Source organism: Euwallacea fornicatus, chromosome 8 (genome assembly GCF_040115645.1).
Source record: "Euwallacea fornicatus isolate EFF26 chromosome 8, ASM4011564v1, whole genome shotgun sequence".
NCBI lineage: Eukaryota > Metazoa > Arthropoda > Insecta > Coleoptera > Curculionidae > Euwallacea > Euwallacea fornicatus.
Genome location: NC_089548.1, coordinates 1888359 through 1909943, shown reverse-complemented (window position 1 = coordinate 1909943; position 21585 = coordinate 1888359). Strand labels below are relative to the sequence as shown.

The following is a 21585-nucleotide window of genomic DNA, read 5'->3' as shown; positions in this document are numbered from 1 at the left end:
CGGGGATCTTGGAAACGATAAGAGATATACAGTTTATTAAATCGAAAAATAGACCGAAATGTGAGCATATCAGCTATGAAAATCTCGCAGACATTTACCGTACCACGTGGTATTTAAAAAACCGCCAATTTGCTGATGGCAATAAAATGCAACGCGTGCGTAGTTATCCGCTTTCAATCAGTTGTAAACAATTATTTAAGCTTCATTTCTACCAAGTACATTTTCAGTTTACTTCCATTTGTCAGTCAAAATTCGTGACAATGACAGTAGACAGACACAGCTTTGTCTCGGCCATTTCGTTTTGCACTTCTGTTAGCGTCCTCTTATTTGGGAATATCGGAGTCGTTGTTTGTACAAATTTGAAGAATTTGGTATATTTATTCATCGATTTGGTAAGTTTTTCCCCCCTGTTTCCATACAAAACCTCCCCCATTTAGGAAGATTACTGAGTTTACCCCGATTGTGACCAAATTCTACTTTTACCAGGCATAATGAGTCAAGAAAGAGAAAGGTCTCGCGATCGTTCTCGGCGTGAAAACCGGCCAAGGGTCTCAGACTCCAGCAGGGACCGCAGTCCCGACAGGGGCCGTGATCGCGGAAGCGCGAAATCATCCTCTAGCAGAGTGTATGTATCCAATATTCCCTATGAGTTTCGTTGGCAAGATATGAAAGATCTTTTCCGCGACCAAGTCGGTGATGTCTCTTTTGTGGAAATGTTCGTCGATGATAATGATAAACCCAAGGGTGTCGGTATTGTCGAATTCACTGATCCTTCTTCTGTTAAAAAATGTCTCGAAGTCATGCAGCGATATGAGGTTAAAGGGCGAAAGCTAGTCATTAAGGAAGATAGTGGCAATATGCGAGACAAGCAGGGCAATGTTATCGGACGTGGTGGGGGTGGTGGTGGAGACAGGAAGTCTCGCCGGGATGACGGGTCTCGCATAAGGGATGATAGGGATCGACGAAATGGTGGTGCAAATATTTTGTCGATGGATGAAAGCAAGTGGGGCAACACCTATGGTTTGAGTCCTCAGTTTCTCGAATCTCTGCATATTGACGCCCCCCTTTCTAACAGGGTTTTTGTCGCCAATGTAAGTACTCTTTATTTTATTTGCTTGATCTAAAGTGATGTTATTGATAAGCCTTCTGCGGGCTGTTAGATGTGTTTTGTTTAAAGGGGATTTGTTCAGTTACAAACTGGTAGTTGTTGGTTTTGAGATAAATTTATCATATGCATACTCACTATGAATTTGGAGACATTAGTGAGAAAAGAGTGGATCCATAGAGCCATTCCAAGTGTGGTACAGTGAGCACCCAGAGTCCTTTTTATTTGGTGAGTTCAATAGGAAACTTCACTTACATGATTTGAGTTCATGTGAAATCTCTCATTGAACTCTTCATCTTTTGGCCAAATAAATGGTGCCATTCAGAAGATCACTCTAGGAAGCTGTGCTTATTAGACCATATTATTTTGCTGACAAGTATATGTTGTGAACTCCTATTTTTTGGCCAAATCATTATATAAGTTCTCAAAATGATGGGGTGGGTTCTTGTTACTTACCAATATCTTTTATGGTTGTATTTGGATCTGGAATTTTGTATTGAAATATTCACAATATGGAGGCTTAAAAGTCAGATATGTGTTGGAGCTTGACAAGGTAATAATTATGCAGACCTCTTGCTTGTTTGAATTCTGCACTCAATTATTCAAGATAGTGAGATCTAAATCAGGTGTACCAGTTTGACAAACAGAATAGGAATCACACATTATATGCCTTCTCATGTCCTATATGATGTTTTTTCACAAATTGGTCAATTAAGTAATATGGCCAATATTGCTCATGAAGTTTTTGTTTGAGGGCATAGTTGATGATGCTGAAAGATTTTTATCTGCCTGCAAAGAAATAAATGAATCAATATCATTGATCGGTTCATAGAGGAAATACTTAGGATTGTCCTTTTCACCTTGTACAATTTGAATTGAATCAAAATAATGGGGTCCAGCAGATGTTGGTCAATTTGTTCTCAGATGTCAAACAATTGGAAAATGAATCAAATGGGAAAGAAACCACCATACATTTGTGTGGTTGATAATGCAAAACTCAGTATTTTAGTGATTTGTTAGTGATTTGCCAACAGTTGAGTGCACTTGAAGCTCTTGTCTTTCGTTTTGGGTTCTATGACAAGTTGTAAGGATTATTTTTAAAATTGTTGCTGCAGTACTGTCTTTGTCTGATGTAAATCAGATGTCTACCAATGGTTTAAAGATCTCGGAGGAATTTTATTTGGGTAATGGTCGGGGGTTCTTTCAAATTCATAATAACGTTGACGTTTTTCCTATAAATTTTTGTGCAAAATACCTCATCAAACGAATATCCTCCTGAAAGCTCATTATGAAGGACTCATTCTAATGTGAGCGCATGTTTCGAAGCCCACAGAACTAGACAGGTTCATAGAAACAGCAAAATTCGTCATCCTTCTTTGCTTTTTTGATTGCTAATTTGTTTAAAGGAAGTCTGGGAAGGACTTCTTGCAGGATTGATAGATTAATGCTCTATTTGTTTGATTAGAGCAGAGATGGTCTTTAGATACAAGACAAGATGAGCTTCTCAAGGAGTAGAGAAGGCTCTAAAACTGCAAAACTCATTAACCCCTGATTGCCATATCATTTATTATCTTATGATGAAATTAATGTAATTCTCATAGTGCTAAATTGATTATTAGTGTCCCAGTAATTTCTACTGATGATCTAAACCTTTTACACCATTTTCCCTAAACTTCAATAGGGCCGTAATAAACTACAAACTTTTAGTTGGCTGACAGTTTAGTGTTTAGGCAATTACTTCATGTGGACGCACATTCACTGATGTTAAATTGGCTGGACTATACGAATACATCCTAATATGACTAAACTGTTGCTCAACTGTGAGAATGTAGGGTCTCTTCCTATTCTGAACCACAGCATTCTCTTACACCAAACAGTAATTCCTCTGTTTATGTTATAGCTGGACTACAATGTGGATAAACAGAAATTGAAAGATGTGTTTAGACTAGCCGGGCGGATTGTAAGTATTGAGGTGTCCTTGGATAAAGATGGAAGGAGCCGAGGTTTTGGCGTGGTTGAATATGATCATCCCGTGGAGGCTGTCCAATCCATTTCAATGTTCCACAATCAAGTATGTAAAAGTATTACTCCTTGTAGATAGCTGAATAAGATAAGGGGTATGTCCAATAGGTTTTATACCTTAACAAAGAAGTCAAGGCAATGAATTATCAAATTTGACGCAGAGTTCGTAGTGTGGATCTTTGTGTGTATATTGAACTAAGTAGCATGTACGTGTCTTAGATGTGTGGGGATAATGTAATATTCAAATAATAAAAACAGATATACATACTATGTATGCCTGCTACTGCCTAGACTAACGGGTCAAAATTCATAATGAGAGCGTATACGGGTCGAATAAAGATGGTGGTATGAATGTACGTTTTTGAGTTGGTTCCGAAGCGTGACAATATACATATGTTACTGATTCTATTGTATTCCGTCTAAAGTTAAACAGTTTTCGTGATTTGGATTTTATATTTCTGGTGTTTTGTTCATAAATTAATAGTTTTTCATCTTCTCATGTTTTATCTGTCTTTGTCATATCAGCTTTTTTTATTTCAATTCAAAAACATAAAATTTTTGAGACGCCACTGGTTATATTTTATGTTGAACTTGAATTGATTTTATGCCTACAAATTGTATGTATGGCGTACATGTAAAAATCCAAACTGCAAACTATAAATTGTATTATTTATCTGTGAAAATTCTCATTTTAGGTAGTCCATCTCAAACTCTATCTGGAATTTGAGATGAAGACATGCCATGCTACTAGTCTTTAAAGTATTTAGACTTTTATTTGATTCAAATTTGTTCGATCCTGCAATTAACGTATTCAAAAAATGATAAATGACCTTTCATGAATCATCTTAACATAAACGATGACGTGTCAAAGTAAGGTCTCTAACAGCTACCGAATTCTACTTGCTTTCAGCTCCTTTTTGATCGTCAAATGACCGTGCGCATGGACAGAGTGAACGACCATCTCAAACTACCTGAAGGCTTGAAGTCGATCGGTATGGGATTGGGCCAGAATGGCGAACCATTGAAGAATGTCGCTTATAACTTACCCAACTCCAACCAGGGCATTGGTCCTGGAGCGGCCGGTGCTGGTATTTTGGGGGCAGTGCCTGGAGCCAGTGCTCTGCAGGTCGCAAACGCTTTAAGCGGCTTAAACAGCGTGTCCGCGTTGGGCAACTTAAATCCATCTGTTTTGGGGGCCGCGGGCCTGTCTAGTTTAACCTCGAATCTTCTGCAAAACAGTTTAGGCGGAGCTTCGGATTTGCAGTCCTTGATGAACCAAAACACCAGCAATCTGTTGGCGCAGTCCCAGCAGTTGTCCGCTTTGCAAAACACAGGTGAGGAATGGAGATCTCTACAACTAGTTGGGAAAAAGACTATTTTATGTAAAAGGGGGGATTTCTGCGATATAAATGATGTCCCTAGTTTCATCAATAAAGTTTTCGATTTCTATGTATAGCAAGTGGTAACATGGGAGCTTCGCAATCTGGAATGAACTCGCTTGGGGGATCTGGTGGCGGAAATTCCAACGCAGGAGCGTTTTCCCGTCCTGCATCAGATAGTTACAACCCTAACGCTCCTGTCACATACCCCACTAACTATGGAAGCAATGCGAGGTAAGTTGGAATTATTCGCAAACCGGCAGTTCTTTAAAATGTTACTGTGCCCGCGTCTTTGCAAACAAAAATAACTGGAAAGTTGGGCACACATCTCCAGACTATGTCTCAAAATGTTTAGTAGATAAAATATCAATTATAATAAAAGTTCAGTAAATTTCCGTTTTCCGACATTTGAATTCTATGGTACTGCTGTATGTAGTGCACCGGAGTGGAAAATTAGTGTGCTAATTTAGTTTTCACACGTTGATATTCCACTAAATTTTCCTAGAAATCCATCGAATTTCGAAGAAATCTGTACTCGTGTAAAGCCTTCAGTTCAGCGCAAACCGCGAATGAAATATTTACGGTTTTTTAAAGTAATAAAACAGAAATTCTCACTTAAACAATGATCGTCAGCCCTTGTGAATATTCGCAATTACGCATCGTTATCATATATTGCTGAAAGAAGGCAGAGTATGATTTTGGTGCTGTAAGAAAAAATCGCACATATTGTATTTAGAAGTCAGTTGCTTGTGCTGGATAACGGATAGTGGCTTCTATGTATTGTTGGAAATGTGGAAGGTCGCGGAGGTGCGGAAATAGTGCGCATAACATACTTATATTGTGCCAATTTGAAAATGTGCCACAGCTATATCTCAGGAACAAAAAGATATCAAATAATTTCTGTGATATGGGAGATTGCAAATTATTGTGTTATGATATTTCATGTTGAAATAAGGAATTTAGTCAAAGTCCATGAGAAAAAAATAGATTATAAATTGCTCTTTTCTGGAAATGAAATCGCTATTTCCTCGATACTTCAAAACAAAAAGTAAAATTTCTTATTCAAAAGTATCAATTTCTACATAAAGTGGTTTTTTAGTGTATAAATTTAAGCAATTGATTCCCTCCTCTATCTAACCCGACAGCTGAAATTTCTTCTTTGGAGTGCAAGAAAATGTTCATGCATCGATACGAATACATCCTAAACGGTTATTTGATAACGTTCAAGTTTTCAATACGTGTTAACCGCATAATTTGGGTATTTTCGAGAAATTGCATAATTAGAAATTACATCGCTTTTAATCTGAGTATGTTTATTTCAGGGGATCCGCGGGCTACGGACAAATGGATATAAGATCTAATATGATGAAATCAGTTGCTGAAAACAAGCAGTTTTCTAGAAAAGTTTTGATCTCCAACGTAAGTGAATCGACCAACGACTTGTATGTGTAAGTCACATGGTGAGAACTTTTTGTACTACCTACGACGGGGATATTCTAAACGGCACTCATTGCAGTGCTTGTCAAATAGGAAAAAAGCACGCGTTGGTCTTTGAGACCATGCCTTGACATCCGAAACATCTAAAAGGTGGTTTTCAGATGGTTTTAAATTCCCTGTGCTTAATTTCAGTTTGAAGGCATGCTCAGAATAGACTTTTAGCTATGTATCGTTTTTCTCCATAGCAAGAGCACTGTAACTATGGCAGTATAGAAGACATCATTAGTAGTACCAAGAGTTTCATATTACATATAGTTAATGACTCCCTGAATATTTGAAGCTTACTAAACGCAACGAAATATTCAATGTTTTCAGCTGCCCCCATCGGCCTCATTCAAACTTTTACAAGACAAATTAAATGAGTTCGGTGAAGTGTCCTACTGGGAAGAAAAGGGTACCGGAAGTTATCTGGTGGTGTATGGGAATGAATGGCAAGCGGAACGAGCCATCAAAAATTTAGACAAAGCTCGAATTGATGGCAGGTATATCGAAGCCAGGACATACTATTGAAACTCCGACAAAAATAATTTTAATGTAACGTACCGTTTTCATTTTGTCGCCTGTTTTTCTTCCTGTCCTGAAAGATTTAAAGCTCCTTACGTGCTCTTTACGTCGCAAATATCTTTTATTTCGTTGTAAGCTGACTATAAGTTGAATTATTTTATTATATAAACTTTTTGGTAAATAAATCGCCATGTGTGGTATTTTTTGTAATTTTATTAAATCCTAAAACAAACTATAAAGTTTAGTAACGGATAACACTCAGAAATCACACTCCATTATAGATAAAAAGTAAGTATTTCTATAATTGATTTTCGATTGTGACGAAGTCAATAAGTTTTTGTCCAATTTCTCCACGAGAGGGAACCCAAGTAAGGGCACGATTCTGTAACATACGATGTACAGCGTGTTATACTAAGATAAATGGAGCAACAAAAGTAGTTGTGATAATCTAAATTTTTTATAATGTCTCATTCAAACTTAATTACTATAAATATAAATTTTAAATTCAAGTGAACAATTATCCAAATATTTAGAGGATTATTTGTATTTCCAATCAAGTTATAGCAAAAACAATTTTTTATCTCCATAAGAAAAAAAATATTCATAATGTTTAGTGTTGTTGTAAAGATTGGTAAAATTCTACGCGGTAAAACGTTATCAATAAATGTTAAACAATTAATTATTAAGAAGTATGAATCCAGAATTCGTCAGTGCACAAGAAAAAGATGGACGTAATGGATTGGCTTGCTCAAAGACTTTGTATCCACCTGATAGAAAATATGTAGGAAATAGTGGATGGGAAAATAACCAAAGACGTCCAAAGAAATTTTCAATTCCCAAAAAATTGCTCACTGCAATTTCAAATGCACGGAATTTCATTTCCCAAGAAATGATTGTCAAATTATTGGATTTCATGATAATTAGATGCATAGAGGTAATGAGAAACAATATCCATGGTGCAAAATATTAGTTGGGAAAATTTTTTTGTTAATTAAACTGTTACTTTACTTTCATCCGCAACGTGAATTTATTTTTCGTACAATTTTATTATAAGCTTGAATACACTTCACTTTTTGAAGTATTTTTTCTCAGTCCTTTGAGATAATAGTGGCAACATCGAGTTTGAACAAAATTGTTGTAATATTTTAAAATTTCCACAAAAGATTTGTCGCTCCACTTATGTCGACTTCTGTACCTTTACAGTGGTGTATGGCTGCAACTTTCCATGTTTTACGTCAGAGTTACAGTTCTACATCGATTATAAATAATTACAGAATCCCAACTTAAAGCGCAGCAAAGACTATCCAGAAAAACCACTCAAGCGTCGCCCCTTTGATATTTTTTAGCCGTCGTTAATACACCTAACGGTGCGGATAACGTGACATCTAGACCGCAGGCTATCTACCGCTAGTATGCTAGGGCCAAATTTGAGAAAACGTTATAGTAAAGAGAAATTCCACCAAAAATTCATTCCATCTCATTATTCTTTGTTCGTTCATTTTCCTGAAATCTAAAGACAGCTCTAATGTTGCTATCTGCGGGGCTTTGCTGGATAACCTGCTGTGCTTAAGGTTAAGCACAACACACACATTACAGGGTAAATGGAGGCAGTTCAATTATAGAAAACCCTTGGGTAGTTTACTAGCTAAAAATTATATAAAGGGTGATCATAAAAAGTCAAGCAGGCGTTGAGAAGCTTACATTGAGTAGATTCAGCAACGCTGTTATATGATCATCCGTTATAACATGAGAACTCAGTACGGGACAGTGTTAATCATTTAATTTAATTAAAAAATTATTTTCTGCGAGAAATAGTTTAAGTTTAGAATTTTCAGCTTTCGCGCAGAAGAATTTATTCACATGCTGACATTAAATCAAATCTCACAGTATGTCCAATTTCTTCATTTATCTGCTTTATTTTGTGACTATTTTTGTTCACTTCCTTTGTCTATTTGTAACTCACCTGCGATGAATGGAATAACCGCCGCGCAAATTTACTTGCAAATTTCCATTTTCCAATTTGCAACTATTATACTTCTGCGTAATTCCTAAAAATTCAAACTTAAAATGTTAATAATTCATTGTACAACTTAATTAAGACTAAAATTTCTGTTAGACATTTTGATTTATCCTTAAGATAGGAAGAACTCTCCATTGCAACGCGCGCAGGTAATTCAGCTAAATGTTACGTGGTTATGGGCATTTCCTTAAGTAATGTTTAATTGAATTTTTATTTAATTCGACGAGTGCTTCATGGATGCTAATGGGAAAGTACAAACCTCACTTGAGCGAGTACAAAATTGTATAAAAATTAAAGATGAATGAGTTGTATACCAAAGGATACAAGATCTTCACACTTTTTCCCTCTGCACGTGTAGAGAAAATGTGCAAAAAATGTTGCAACTCATGAGATATCTAAACTCTCATGTTTAATGAAAGTCTCATCTAAGTGAACTCTTATGAGAAGTTTGCTTTTGACCACTCAAATATTCGCCTCTTGAAAATGGCATTTAAGCGAACTTGTCTCCTTTCGTATCTCCCTTTGCTGAAAAAACACATCAACTTCCCATTAGTAGTATATTTGCAACCCGAAAAGCACCCTTAGCCGATTTTAATAGCAAATAAACGTAACCAGTAAGCCCTTAAAGTATTCTTTAAAACAAAAATATCACATTCCTAATCGTTAATGCTTTCTCGGCCAAACTAAGATTTAAATCCGTTCTCGAGACTAGTTGTTTGCACAAGAAGGGAGGAAAATGCTACTTTTACTCCTGCGAATAATTTGGCAAATCGGGGATATCAACATTCCAGGGTGTAAAAAGACATCACTCCAGAGCTATGCATTTGTTTTTTTTTGCAACCAATATTCTGTATAATAAAAAAACAAGCATGTATTATGTGTGCATGGGATGGTAATATTTTTCTCCCTAGGGCGCAAAAGGTAGTAGAAAAAAAAAACAATTATTCAACTATCCCAAAACCCCCATTAGTTAGATACAGGTACAACTAGGCCCCGTATGTAAATAATCGGCAGCAAGTGAAAGGCCTCGACGCTCAATACAAACTCTAACGGAAAGCGTGATCTAATACCTTAAAATGCGTACGGCCGAGCGTACAGAGTGCAGCTAAGATGAGCCGCAAGACAAATCAAGCTATGTACGATGCTCAATATTAGATCCACTCTGTACTTAAGTATGTATATGACTAATTCAAGCACTGACTACGTTGAAATCCGGGATGCTTCCATTAGGACACCCAAGGTACATCAGAGATTGCGACTTTGTATTTAGAGGTACATTAAACCTAACAACAATTAAGTACTGACTTCAATGAATTTCAATAAAGGATTCTAAGGCCTTCGGCACCACCCCTCTGTATGGGATCTTGAACTGTTTGATAATTTTGGCGGCGGAGCACTTTAAGCTAGAATACTGCAGCACGTCAACTAATTCGTGGACCTGTTGACATCGCAACAGACTCGAGAATGTTTCCAAGTTATTGTTCACTTGGTCTAAGTGCGCACCGCTCTCGAGCAGGTGATTGATTACTCTAGGACAAGGATTAGCTAGAGCGGCTAAATGGAGGGGCGTGTTGCCTTCATCATCTTGTGCCGTGACGTCTGCCCCCACTGTCAGTAGTACTTTTATCAAGTGAGGAGATGGAAATGCACACACTGGATACCTGAAGATACGAACTAATAACATAATATTCAGAGAAAACTAACCTGTACCCTACCTAACTAAAAGAGCAACGTCTCTGCAGCAAGCTAAATGCAGCAACGTCCGTCCAAGACGTGCTTTAATGCCTAATTTGTTTAAACTGTAGACGGCTTTGTGGATCTCGTGCTGGATTTCTTCACTGACTGACTTATGTTGCAGCATCCTGGTTAGCAAGGACGCAAGATGAAGGGTAATTACTGTGACCTGCAAATATGAAAAAATCGAGGCCACTGAAGGATTTGAAAAGCGATTTTTCCGAGTTTAGTAATCAAAATTGTTCTACGCTAAGAGCACATTAACACTCTCGTTTCGAGAATTTGACGCGGACTTTGTACTAAGCTTAGATAATTCATTTGAGATCCTTGAGCAGGCAACAGTATGATTTTAAACAGCTTTGACAAACGTCAGGGGATTTTACAGCGATTCACCGTATATCTCCGCAACGATCCTCTTAAATATATTTATTTATCACCACTTTTAAGCTTAAAACAATGCAAGAAATCAAGTCGTGAAGTCTATCAAAGCATTTTTGATGGACCACACTGCATAAAACCGTACTTAAATTCTTACTATCCCCCAATACACATATTTCCCTCTCGAAGGTTCCTCCTTAACTTACCCTTGTCAGATACGTCATATCCTTCTCTTGTCCCGGCAGCCTACTCAACGCCTGATTGCCCAAATTCACTTCATTGACTGCCTTCTTGAACACTCGCAATATTTCGTAAACGTCCACGGGAGGCACCAATCGGCCTCTGGTCGTTTGCTTCCCCTCCTCGCCCATCATGAAGGAAAACAACTCCGTGAAGCTGAACAAACTACTTTGAGTCATCGGATTCAGGCAGTCCAACATGTTTTGCTGCATGTCAAGAGCGTAATTCCATAATTCGATACATCTGAAAAATTAAGTAACATCCATTCCATTATGGCTCCCCATATGCAGAAGAGCTGTCGCTCTCGAGGAATGTGGTGATATTTTGTTGTTTATCAATTTTGGTTTATTAAACAACTCCAAGATTTTTATATAAAAAGTTGAGTACTAATTGCGTGAAAGCAAACTTACCTGTCAAATTTTCCGGCATCTGCATACACTGCTCCCCTGTACCTAATATAATAACTGGTGTCAGGATGTGCGGGTCCCAAAATTCGTTCCCGTATCACCAGTGCCTGCATACGCATTTCATCGGGATCAGCCATGAGATCATTTAAAGCCTGAGGATCTGAGATCTCTACCACGTAGTCGTAGGCGGCTACAGGCTTCACTTTCGGCTTTAACATAGGAACTCTGTCTCCGTGGTACCTTTCGATCATGGCACGTCTCCAGAGCTCCAACGCTCCTATTATATCTCTTTTCTTATCTACGCACGTGGCACCCAAAAGCTCCAAGGAAGCAACCCGCTCCTCCCGTGAAACTATATGGGGCAGTTTAATTAAATATTCTACTATGTGATTATGGCCGGTCACTGCAGCTGCCAGCAGTGGAGTCATTCCTAATGAGGAAACAGTTGTTTACAAATATATTAATTAAGAATCTGCGGAAATACCGTAGGAGTCCACATCCATCGTGGCCCCTTGTTCGATGAGCAATTTCAGGATCTCTAAGCTGCCGCTTTCGGCACAGTCGTGTAACGCCGTATTTCCTTTCACGCTTTTTCGATTAATACTGGCTTTAAGGCTTAATAAATATTTAACAATCTTGATATTTCCTTTATAACAAGCTATCATTAGGCATGTGTGACCATGTTTGTTTGCTACCTAAAAACGAATCATCTGGGATAAGTTTACCCATTCGCAAATCAGACTTTCTCTTTTAGGGTCAGTTCTGTACCATAACTTTGAGCTCGAACTGAAGTCTCAGTTCTCGGTTCAACATTGAAGAAGTTCCAGGAAACACCGGGAACAGCACGTTTCGTAGTCTAAGTCAGTACATTTTTAATTACTCGTATAAAGCAAAAAATAAAAATCGAAGTTTGCATAAGAACTGAACAAACTCCCACTATGCCCAGAGCCTATAATGCCTTTCCGTATAAATTACATTGAAATGCCGCATCAAGGCAGTGCGAAATTGCCAGAAAGAAGTTCTTAAGTTACACGGATCCTCCATAGCCAGGGAGAATAACTAATTAGGCGCATTAGGGGATCACTCTGAACATTATGGGAGTTCACACGCTAAGCCTAGTTGCACTAGATCAGTTTAAAATCCACTTCCAGTTAGCAGTGGAAAATTTTCTAGGTCATTACGAGAAATTTGATACTTAAGCTTCAATTTTAGTTGAAAGGTAGAGCACAAAACTTGGCCTAAAAGGTGTTTTAGGATTAATAAAGTTTACTGAGCACTCACTTCTACATCAGCTCCATGTTGAATCAGGTACTTAACAATTTCTAAATGCCCGTCGAAACAGGCCGCTCTTAAAGGCGTCGAGTTAGTTCTCGTGGTCGTATTAACTCGAGATCCATGGCTGATTAACAATTTCACTATGTCCATATGTCCAGCCGCTGCTGCACACCATAGCGGGGGCGCTCCTTCGATAGTCTCACCGTCAAACATAACTGGACGTTGAAAAAGAGTAAGCACGGGAATTTTTTAGTTGTTTCAGGGCAATTTCAAAGCGAAGTCAAGCAAGAGATGGAACTTGGTGAGTTTTGGAGACGGAGATGTAGCCCGGAATGAAGTATTTTTGAAGAATGATTTGATGGCAGTAATTGAATGTTAATTTTTGTAACATTTTTTCTGCTTAACGCATTTTTCACCAGTCTTGGCATGAAAAAGTAGACATAATTTGATCGGTTGATTAAGCAGAACCAAAAGTGGTTCTCCTCTAGGGTGAAGCAAGAAGAAATGTAACAGATACTATCGCATTATATGAAGAATGTTCTTTTTTTATATATTTTTTTAATTATTTAACATGTTTAAATTCTTTTTTCTCGGGAACTTTAAACGAAAAAGTGTATGTAAATGTTCCTACTACCCCTGAAGATATGAAGAAATGGATTAGAAATGCATGTCGAAGCATACACTGTGAAACATCAATTAGGATTTATAATTCATTTTTAGTGCGTATTGAGAAATTCATTGAGATTAATGACCACATATTTTCACCATTTGTTAAAACAATATTTTACTTCTTTAATTCTTTTATAAATTAATTTGGGAAAAAAATTCCTACGAAATTGACTTATTTTTAAACAATGCTTAATATTTGTTAATAAAAAATATAATTTTCCATTTGTAAACCAAAGTTAACCTTGAAATGACTTTGATGACGTCATATAAGTTAGTAACGATTTCGGCGTCTTATTACCCTTTCGATGTAGAGCAACTTTTACTTAAAACTTTTTTCTCTAAAATTGATAATTGCCCAAATGTTTGCCTGTCTCAAGTTAAATGGACCACACAGTATATTAAGCAGGTGCTTAAGCCGGTCCTGAAAAATTAAAACCGAATGGCCGGCGTCACTGTACTCAATGGAAATGGACTGGTTCTGTTCTGGTCCTGACTGCTTCAAGCATTTGACGAAGCAAACGCTCTTCATGGTCATTCGTACTTATCACTGGCCAACGCCTGGCCCCTGCCTATTTTGATTGTTTTTTTTTTGTTGTTGCCACTTTCTGGGGTCCTAACTTAAGAACACCCACTACTTAACACAGTTCGACCGGTGTGTTTGCAGAAAATTTAAGAACTCGGTTGTAATGAAGACTCGGTTATAACGAAGGCAGAACAAAAATCCTAAACAAGTTTCTAAGAGCTAATGCATTTTTATACGGTTATAACAAACTCGGATATAACGAACACTCGGTGATACCATACCATATTTATTATTATCTCTGAGCTCAGTTGTAACGAACCGTTGGGAGATGCTGCTGTGAGCGAACTGCTGAAGATTTAAATGAATAAGCCAAAAATCAGCACATTTCTGATTTTGAGGAAATTGACTTTAACGAACATGACACGATTGATGAATAGAAGGAAGATGCTGAATTTCCTAATGATACTGACATTGTTCACATAGCTGTCAATGATCAATATGAGAACGGTTCGAGTGATGAATAGGAAGTTGACAGGCATGACGAAGTTTTAATCTCCGCAACTCAAGAGGCCCTTTCTGCTTGGAAGATCGCAGCATATTATGTACAGATGATTTATCCAGAAAATTAAAACTTCTTAAATACGACGGATCGCTTGCAAAACAAAATAACCAAAGAGATGTTGAAAAACCGCTAAGTGCGGAGCGTAATCACGGACTCGTTTTTTACCTAAATTTCGATCTTATTTCAGATTGTTGTTGTTTCTTTTTCGAAATTTTTGCGTTTCTTTTTCGCATTAAAACCTGTTTACCACAACGAAAAACTGCATAATTTGTCATTTGGTCGAAACAGAAGTTTTTGTATGAACAAGATCCTTTTCTCGGCCGCCCGTAACGAACCCCCGCACATAACGAACGACAAAGTCCTTTGCAGGTTCGCTATAGCCGAGTTCTGCAGTACGTGCATCTGGCAAAACGGCCTTGTGTTAAACATGAATGTCTGAATACAGAACCGCGAGTTTCTCCACGTGCCCACCACTGCGGACCTCTTAATTTTCTTCAAAAATTAGCCGCCCCTGCGTTTCGCAAAGTGGTATTTCCACACTCACCAGATCCAGGTTGTTCGATATCGGCATGGCACTTCTCAATAAGATATTCGGCAACGTCGTAGTGCCCATTTCGGCAAGCGATCACCAAAGGAGTGGCCCCTGCTGTCTTAGACGCCACCAACATCGAGACCTCGTCTTTTCCTTTGTTGCAATGTAAATATATCTGAAACAAATATTTCCATTAATAATGATTGGCAGCGCAACAAAGCTCAAGTACATCATAGAACCCATATCGACTTAACTACTATCCAATCGCCCATTCGGGGATTAAAGGAAATATTTTATTGTGCTATTAATGAGCGATAAATATCTTTTCTATCGGTGATCAATTTTAATGCGCGCTCCACTTCCTATCTGCGAAAACTATGAAGAGTGGAAAAGTGACGATTCGAGCACGAAAAGTGAAATGTTAAGGTCAACTGAAAATTGTATAATCGTTATTAACCCTGACCTAGCGCACTACGAGTATCGTTCTTACAACACCTGCATTGGGAGATTGTGGTTACCACATGCATTAATTAAGACGACTTTTTACTGTCTAAATTCACCTTAAAAGTATATAGCCAAACTGGCTTGTTCGGTCGCTACCAGAGGAAAGATTTTAACAACGTCAACGTGCCAGTGAGGTGGCAGACACACAAAGGAACTCGTACATTTACATTTACAAAAAACATTATGTCCATATACTCGGTCGTACTCCTTTATAAGGCGAGTGTCCTTCGTGTTCCACACTGGAAGTCATTTTTGCCTGTTCCGTGTTCTCGCCCTTTGTACTACGTCATTGATGTTAATATGCATGTGGTGTGAGCTGTATCTATGCACAATAAATCTATGAGATAGTAAAGGTTAAGAACACTGATACTTTGTTCCACGCAGGCTGTTCTCCTATATGGGTGTTTTGCATGTTTGTAAGAAATTTTTAGATCTCGTCAGGTCAGGTAGTACTTCCCAAAGTCGATAATTACGCTTCGTCTATGGTTGATAAATCAAATCTCAGGAAAATAAACGATTTTTTTTTTAAATAATAATTCGCAAACATCGCACTAGCTAAAAATACCAAAATCGGGACAGGACAAAGAAGTAACGCTTGGCATCACAAATATAGTTCTCAGCAAAATAGAAGAAAAGTAAAGGTGCTTATGCCTTAAATGCCCATCTGCAAGATGAATCAGATTGGGGAAATTTCAGGCCTCCCAGAGCCCGTTCCAAAAATAGGCGGATTGTTGGACAAAGGGAGCGATTTTCTATTAAAATCTTAACTTTTGATTTGGACGCTGAAGCCATTATCATGATTCGTTTCCTTTGGATAACTCTTGCTCCGATTAACTAAAAAGCGTCACGACTGAAATTATCCGTCGGCGAGAGAATGGTGTTTTGACGAGATCAGCGGGATTTGACAAGTTTGTGACAAGTTCTTTTGTTAAAATTGTACCTCTCGATCAAGTACGTTATTTGCACACATTGGAGACTCGATTGGCGGTTTAGACTGAGCCCAAAAAGATTTTGCGCGCGTATCCGTACCGGAGAGCGCCCGGAAAAAATAATATACCTAAAATAAGCAGTGGAGGGAAAGGGAAAAACGTCTATCTTGCCCTGTTTATTTTTCGGTTATTTTATTTCGACCCTATTCAATCGTATGCAAGAAAGCAGTAAATCGAAACTGAAAAAAAAAAGAGGAAATTGTGAATTCTTCGTTTTGTTTATAACGTTGTGGTTACATCACAACTCTGTTTAAAACACGTTTTAAACACTGTTCTTTCTGTTGAGAACAGACTTTAAAAACAAAAAGATTTAAACAGAACAATCCTGACCATTACCTCTTGAACAAACATAGCTGTTCTTAAGGGAACATAAAGGAAATTCATAATCGTCTCTAATCGGTTTCTATGTTTAATGGTTTGCAAAGAAACACTACGAAAATACGTGAGATACTAAATACAGGATGTTGTAGGTAGCACAATGGAAAGTAAAATGATTGGATTATTTTGAATCTACACTTAGTATAACCATATTTATTCTTCTACAAAGTCTCGTCGCTTTTGAAGTAACAGTTTTTTAAGATTTTTATACGACATGATTGAGTTGATGCAACTAAGTACATTTTTTTTAATATGAAATATTTTTCACTTTTGAAAATACGCATATAAAAATATTCTTAATATGGATATTTACAAAACAAAAATTAATGTAAAATTTTTATTACAAATAATTATGTAGGTAAATTAATGTCTTAAAATACTTTGGTTCCAATTGATTCCTCCATTTGAAACAAAATTCTTTAATATGGTGTTACCTCAAGAAATTCAAATGATCTTTAAAATTTCTCTATTGGCTATCCTTTCCAATAATTTATGGCATTATGACAAAATTATAGCGCCTATTCAAACTTAAGCAATACCATTATTAATGACTTTAATTTTCGAAATAAGTCCTACCATTTCCAATTAATTTCCTTGCCCCTCTAATTTTCCCTTTTTACTCTTGCCTAGCGACCGGTACTTCAAAAACGATCCCATGTAAGTCCCATTGAAAAATTTTTATTGCTCTATCAAACACCCTATATATCGATTAAAACCTTTTTCTGAGAAAAGGGATAAATATGGACATAAATGGAACTGAGGAGAATTTGTAACATTTCTCAAGTATCATTTGACATCCACTTGGGTGGAAAAGGAAGTGAAAAGCAAGAAATCATGGGGATTTGAGAGAAATATCTAAGACGTGAGGGTCATAAATTTACTTAAAAATAAATTAAATTCTAAAAGCAAAAAAGATTACGTTTCATTTGACATTCACTTCCATGGCACTCATAAACGAATTGAGGGGATAATAACGACATTGTAGTTGGATCCACAGCCAATTAACTTGCTTTCAGCAGCTAAATAAATAACAGGCTATATACATGTCATTATTAACCTGTTGTATTGAAATGTTCTAGAAAAAAAAGCGACAAAACATACTTCACAACTATTCAGCACACCCAATAATGGTGACTTTTAAATCTGATAGTGGGAAAAATTGTTTTTCCACTACACACACCCAATAATAAGTATAAGTGAAGTACGTTTTCTGTCGTTTTTTTCTAAAACCACTGAATAACAGATCGATAATGACATATACTATTTGGCTCATTTTCATCAAGAATGTCTAATGTGAACAATCCATCCAAGACAGTTTAATATTATGCCAAAGCTCCCCCTGAGGACGTTTTGGTTTTGAGCACAAGAATGAAGACTAATTTGGGTAAAAAATGGAAGAGGAAGAAAAATTGTAATAATAATATAAAAAATATCATTTCCTCTCATAAGCAATCCAATAAACCAAAAAAAATATATAAACAATATAAACGAAGAAAAACATATAAACAATATAAACCAACAAAAACATATAAACAATAACTATTTATGCAAAATTCCTGCAAAACAAATGACTCATTTCAAAGTAGTGCAATTTTGCAGTCAGTTCAAACTCCATGTAAGAAAAGACTTTACTGGTGGCAGGGGGTTACAAGAGGAGGTGATTTCTCTACAATTTTGCAGAGTTGAACTCTGAACTGAACTGAACTGAAAATGATTATGCAAATGTTAGGAGTGGCATAATGGATTGGTACTAGGAAATCTCAATTGAATGTAGGTAATTGTTTATGGATTTGCTTTGTCAATATTGTTGCATTTGACCATAAAGCATTTGATTGATTGATTGATTCAAACATTTAAGTCAAAATAACATTGAATAAATTTAATTTTGTGTATTTCTTATATGCATTTGGACCCTTTTACTTTTACTGCCTAGGCAGTAAAAACTTTTTACTCGAAATTTATTCATCAAATTTGCAGACTGAAAAAGCTTTTAATGGCTATGCAGTAAAAAGGTTAGTTTACATCCCATGCATTCAAATTGACACTTTACAGGCTCTTTTGTTACATTACATTAAAATGTCACTTTTTCTGTCAATTAGGAAAAAATGAATTAAGTATTATGTCTTTTTCAAAAAAAAAGTATTGAGCAGTTGTCCATGGAGTTTTTCACATTAAGGTATTTTCATTAATCTTTTGGGGTAAATTTACACTGTTCCCATTACGGTTTCAACAACAACTACAATACTTTGGCACAGGTACGCCTGGAACTATTTGCAGAATATGATCAAATAGATATGGACTCAGATATGGCTCTCACAATGAGTATTTCTGGATACTGTGTAGGTGTAATGGATGAGTCAAGAGGTCATATGTTGATCTCCTATACATCCAAGTGCTGGCCTCCACAAAGGAATTTCATCAATGCAAAATTTCTAACAAAAGTAGACGTTTGCAAATTGTGATCTAAGGAACTGTGACTCAGATAGGGGTAAAATTGGGGGTAGTTACCACACTTATAGTGATTTTTAATTTAAGGCCCTTTTTTCAAGACTATTTCTGACTATAGTGTAAGTGCAATAGATCAGTAAGGGAGTGAGTTGTTGATTTCAATGTAGACCCAGTTCCTGACTTCTATAAAGGTTTTTTTTAACAAGAAACTTCTAGAGAATGTAAACAATAGTTTTAAATTGCAGAATATGATCAAATGGATAAGGAGTCAGGCATTGGTCTTATATGAGTGGGTGTCACATTCATTGCTACTTTTAACTTGAGGGACTATTTCCAAGACTATAGGTCAAAGACTTAGTTGCTGATCTCTATGTATATTATAGACCTAATTTTTGACCTTTATATAAGGGTTTTTTAAGCCAGAATCTTCTAGAGAAAGTAAACAATTGAGTTTCCAACAAAAACATGTGGCTGAATAGTGAGTACTATCAGGTCATATCTAATAAAATTCTCAGAGCATTAAAGTATGTCAAAACACCTAGCCAAGTGTGCACTGATTACAACAGCATTGGGACAACAAGAAAAACTTACTTTCAGTCTGTTTAAATTTCCATCTCGAGCGGCATTGTAAACTACACTTTTATAATCCATTCTTGGCAAACTGGTAACGGGTTAAATCCGCAGAAAAAATTGTCGCTGAAATTTGGTTTTGTTGGTCTGGTTTCAGTCTCTTTTCTCACAAAGAACAAGCGCCGAATCTTCGCATAATGTAATGCAAACATCTACGCCGATCTACGCTCTTTAAAGCAGTACAAAGCAAAACAAATAGCATAAGCGAGTTTGGTATTTATTGCGTGCAGGACAACAACAAAGACTCGGATTTAAAAAAATAATAAGAAAAGGAATTCTCCGTTCACTGGTTCACTATTGACACTACCGTGAAGAGTCCATTTTCTACTTTTGCTGTAATCACAGGTCAATCTTCAGAGAGCATAATCTCATAACATAATCACTATTTGATCTTGATTTGATCATGAACATTGATCATATGGTTATTGAACAGTGAACACTAGACACTGCTAGAACAGCGAACATGCCGTTTCAGTATTACACCCCGAAGTTCGGAGCTATCTACTATCTCCCTCTTTGTTGCTATTTGTAAGAAGTTGGAGTAAGATAGGCTGATGCGCGGAACGCTCGAGATATAATCACAGAACTGAATGACAGAAATACTTATCTAGCGAATCAACATTGGAACTTGACAGTGACAGTTATCACATGAGGCGTTTTCGAAGACGATCTAGTTCATCTCTATCTGTTAACTTTCAACCAGTCAGATTACTTCCTTATCGTTAACAGCTAATTTCTAAGTTGAAAATTATCTGATAGGGAACCAAAAAGACTGATTCTAGACATCGCGTTTCGACTGCCATTCTACAAAGTTCAATTGCTGTATTAAAATTTAAAAAAACAATTAAACTTGATAAAATAAGAAAAGAAGTCGAAACGAGGTTCTAGAAATCTGGCCTGAGATCATGATCTCCGAAAAGGCCTATTGCATAATACTTAAAGTATGGAATGTCGATTATAAGCTGTGAAACTGAACGGCAATGGAAAAGTCAACAGCGTAGCGCTCTACAACTATCTTTGTAACGCGACAATACATTCTTAAGATAAAAAAATCGTACTTTTAATATGAATTTCCATTCAAATACTAGTGGATGTTTTAAAACAATAAACAGGATACTATAAACTGGCGGTAATGTATGTAGATGTTTTAAAACTGTGAACAGATATAGAACCGATTAAATTAGGAAAATTCTAACGTTCATGCCCAATACCTTTTCAGATTACAAACAATCCGAATACTTCCACAGATATCCGCAAACTTTGATTCGAGTTCGATTTTCTTCAATATTATGATACCCACCCATTGTATTGTTGTTAACGCATAGTGTCTTTACAGAAAATCTCATATAATATGTCGTTAATTTTTTTCTTATTTTTTTAAAATAAACTTAAACACTTGGAGTCTCTTAAAAAAATATTTTTGGTAAATATTTTAAACAATATCTGTATTTCTGGAGTGGAGCTAAAAAAATGTTCGCCAATATTTACAAATAGCATACCAAGAAAATCATTTGTTCGCCCTTTCGTCAAAAATACTACTTCAAAACTTTAAAAATTGTGAAATTCAAATTGGTGCTTATGTAAAACTGAATCTAAAGACTGATTACATAAAATACAACGGAGTTGAGATGTAAATACCTCTTTTGCATGAACTTTAATGTATGAATAGTAAGATTTCCCAACATTTATTTGTATTTGTTGTGCTTTTAGAACCTTTCCACTCTCTCATCCAACGTTGCTAATTCATAGCTTTTAAATAGTCACGGAGTATATCAACATCTAAAATTTT

At 36.6% G+C, this 21585-nt stretch overlaps 2 protein-coding genes across 3 annotated transcripts; one reads left to right on the top strand and one right to left on the bottom strand.

Moving 5' to 3' along the window:
- Positions 1 to 269: 269 nt before the first annotated feature.
- On the top strand, positions 270 to 6707 carry rump (rumpelstiltskin). Of its 2 annotated transcripts, none has more exons than XM_066284909.1 (7): positions 270 to 392; positions 487 to 1091; positions 3006 to 3176; positions 4038 to 4461; positions 4584 to 4740; positions 5829 to 5925; positions 6319 to 6707. In XM_066284909.1, exons 2-7 carry the CDS (start codon positions 492 to 494, stop codon positions 6511 to 6513), a joined length of 1644 nt encoding a protein of 547 aa, XP_066141006.1. In that variant the 5' UTR covers positions 270 to 392; positions 487 to 491; the 3' UTR covers positions 6514 to 6707. The 2 variants fall into 2 exon arrangements, with proteins under 2 accessions (XP_066141006.1, XP_066141007.1); XM_066284910.1 differs by having other exon boundaries at positions 5829 to 5954; positions 6319 to 6458.
- LOC136340673 (protein fem-1 homolog CG6966) lies at positions 6701 to 20320 on the bottom strand. The gene is made up of 8 exons (XM_066284906.1): positions 19758 to 20320; positions 14860 to 15022; positions 12568 to 12776; positions 11771 to 11981; positions 11290 to 11716; positions 10846 to 11122; positions 10243 to 10430; positions 6701 to 10188 (listed from the first exon to the last, which is right to left on the bottom strand). The coding sequence occupies exons 1-8, from the start codon at positions 19815 to 19817 to the stop codon at positions 9834 to 9836; spliced, it is 1890 nt and encodes a 629-aa protein (XP_066141003.1). The 5' UTR covers positions 19818 to 20320; the 3' UTR covers positions 6701 to 9833.
- Between the last annotated feature and the right edge of the window lie 1265 nt (positions 20321 to 21585).

What these genes read in the sequence shown, in the direction of transcription:
- rump (XM_066284909.1), top strand. Translation starts at nt 492, where the DNA reads ATGAGTCAAGAAAGAGAAAGGTCTCGCGATCGTTCTCGGCGTGAAAAC. An exon ending in GTCCGCTTTGCAAAACACAG is followed by an intron (nt 4,462 to 4,583) that starts GTGAGGAATGGA and finishes TTCTATGTATAG; the next exon opens with CAAGTGGTAACATGGGAGCT. An exon ending in GAAAAGTTTTGATCTCCAAC is followed by an intron (nt 5,926 to 6,318) that starts GTAAGTGAATCG and finishes CAATGTTTTCAG; the next exon opens with CTGCCCCCATCGGCCTCATT.
- LOC136340673 (XM_066284906.1), bottom strand. Translation starts at nt 19,817, where the DNA reads ATGGATTATAAAAGTGTAGTTTACAATGCCGCTCGAGATGGAAATTTA. An exon ending in TATCGAACAACCTGGATCTG is followed by an intron (nt 12,777 to 14,859) that starts GTGAGTGTGGAA and finishes TTCAACGTCCAG; the next exon opens with TTATGTTTGACGGTGAGACT. An exon ending in ATATGACGTATCTGACAAGG is followed by an intron (nt 10,431 to 10,845) that starts GTAAGTTAAGGA and finishes TCATATTTGCAG; the next exon opens with GTCACAGTAATTACCCTTCA.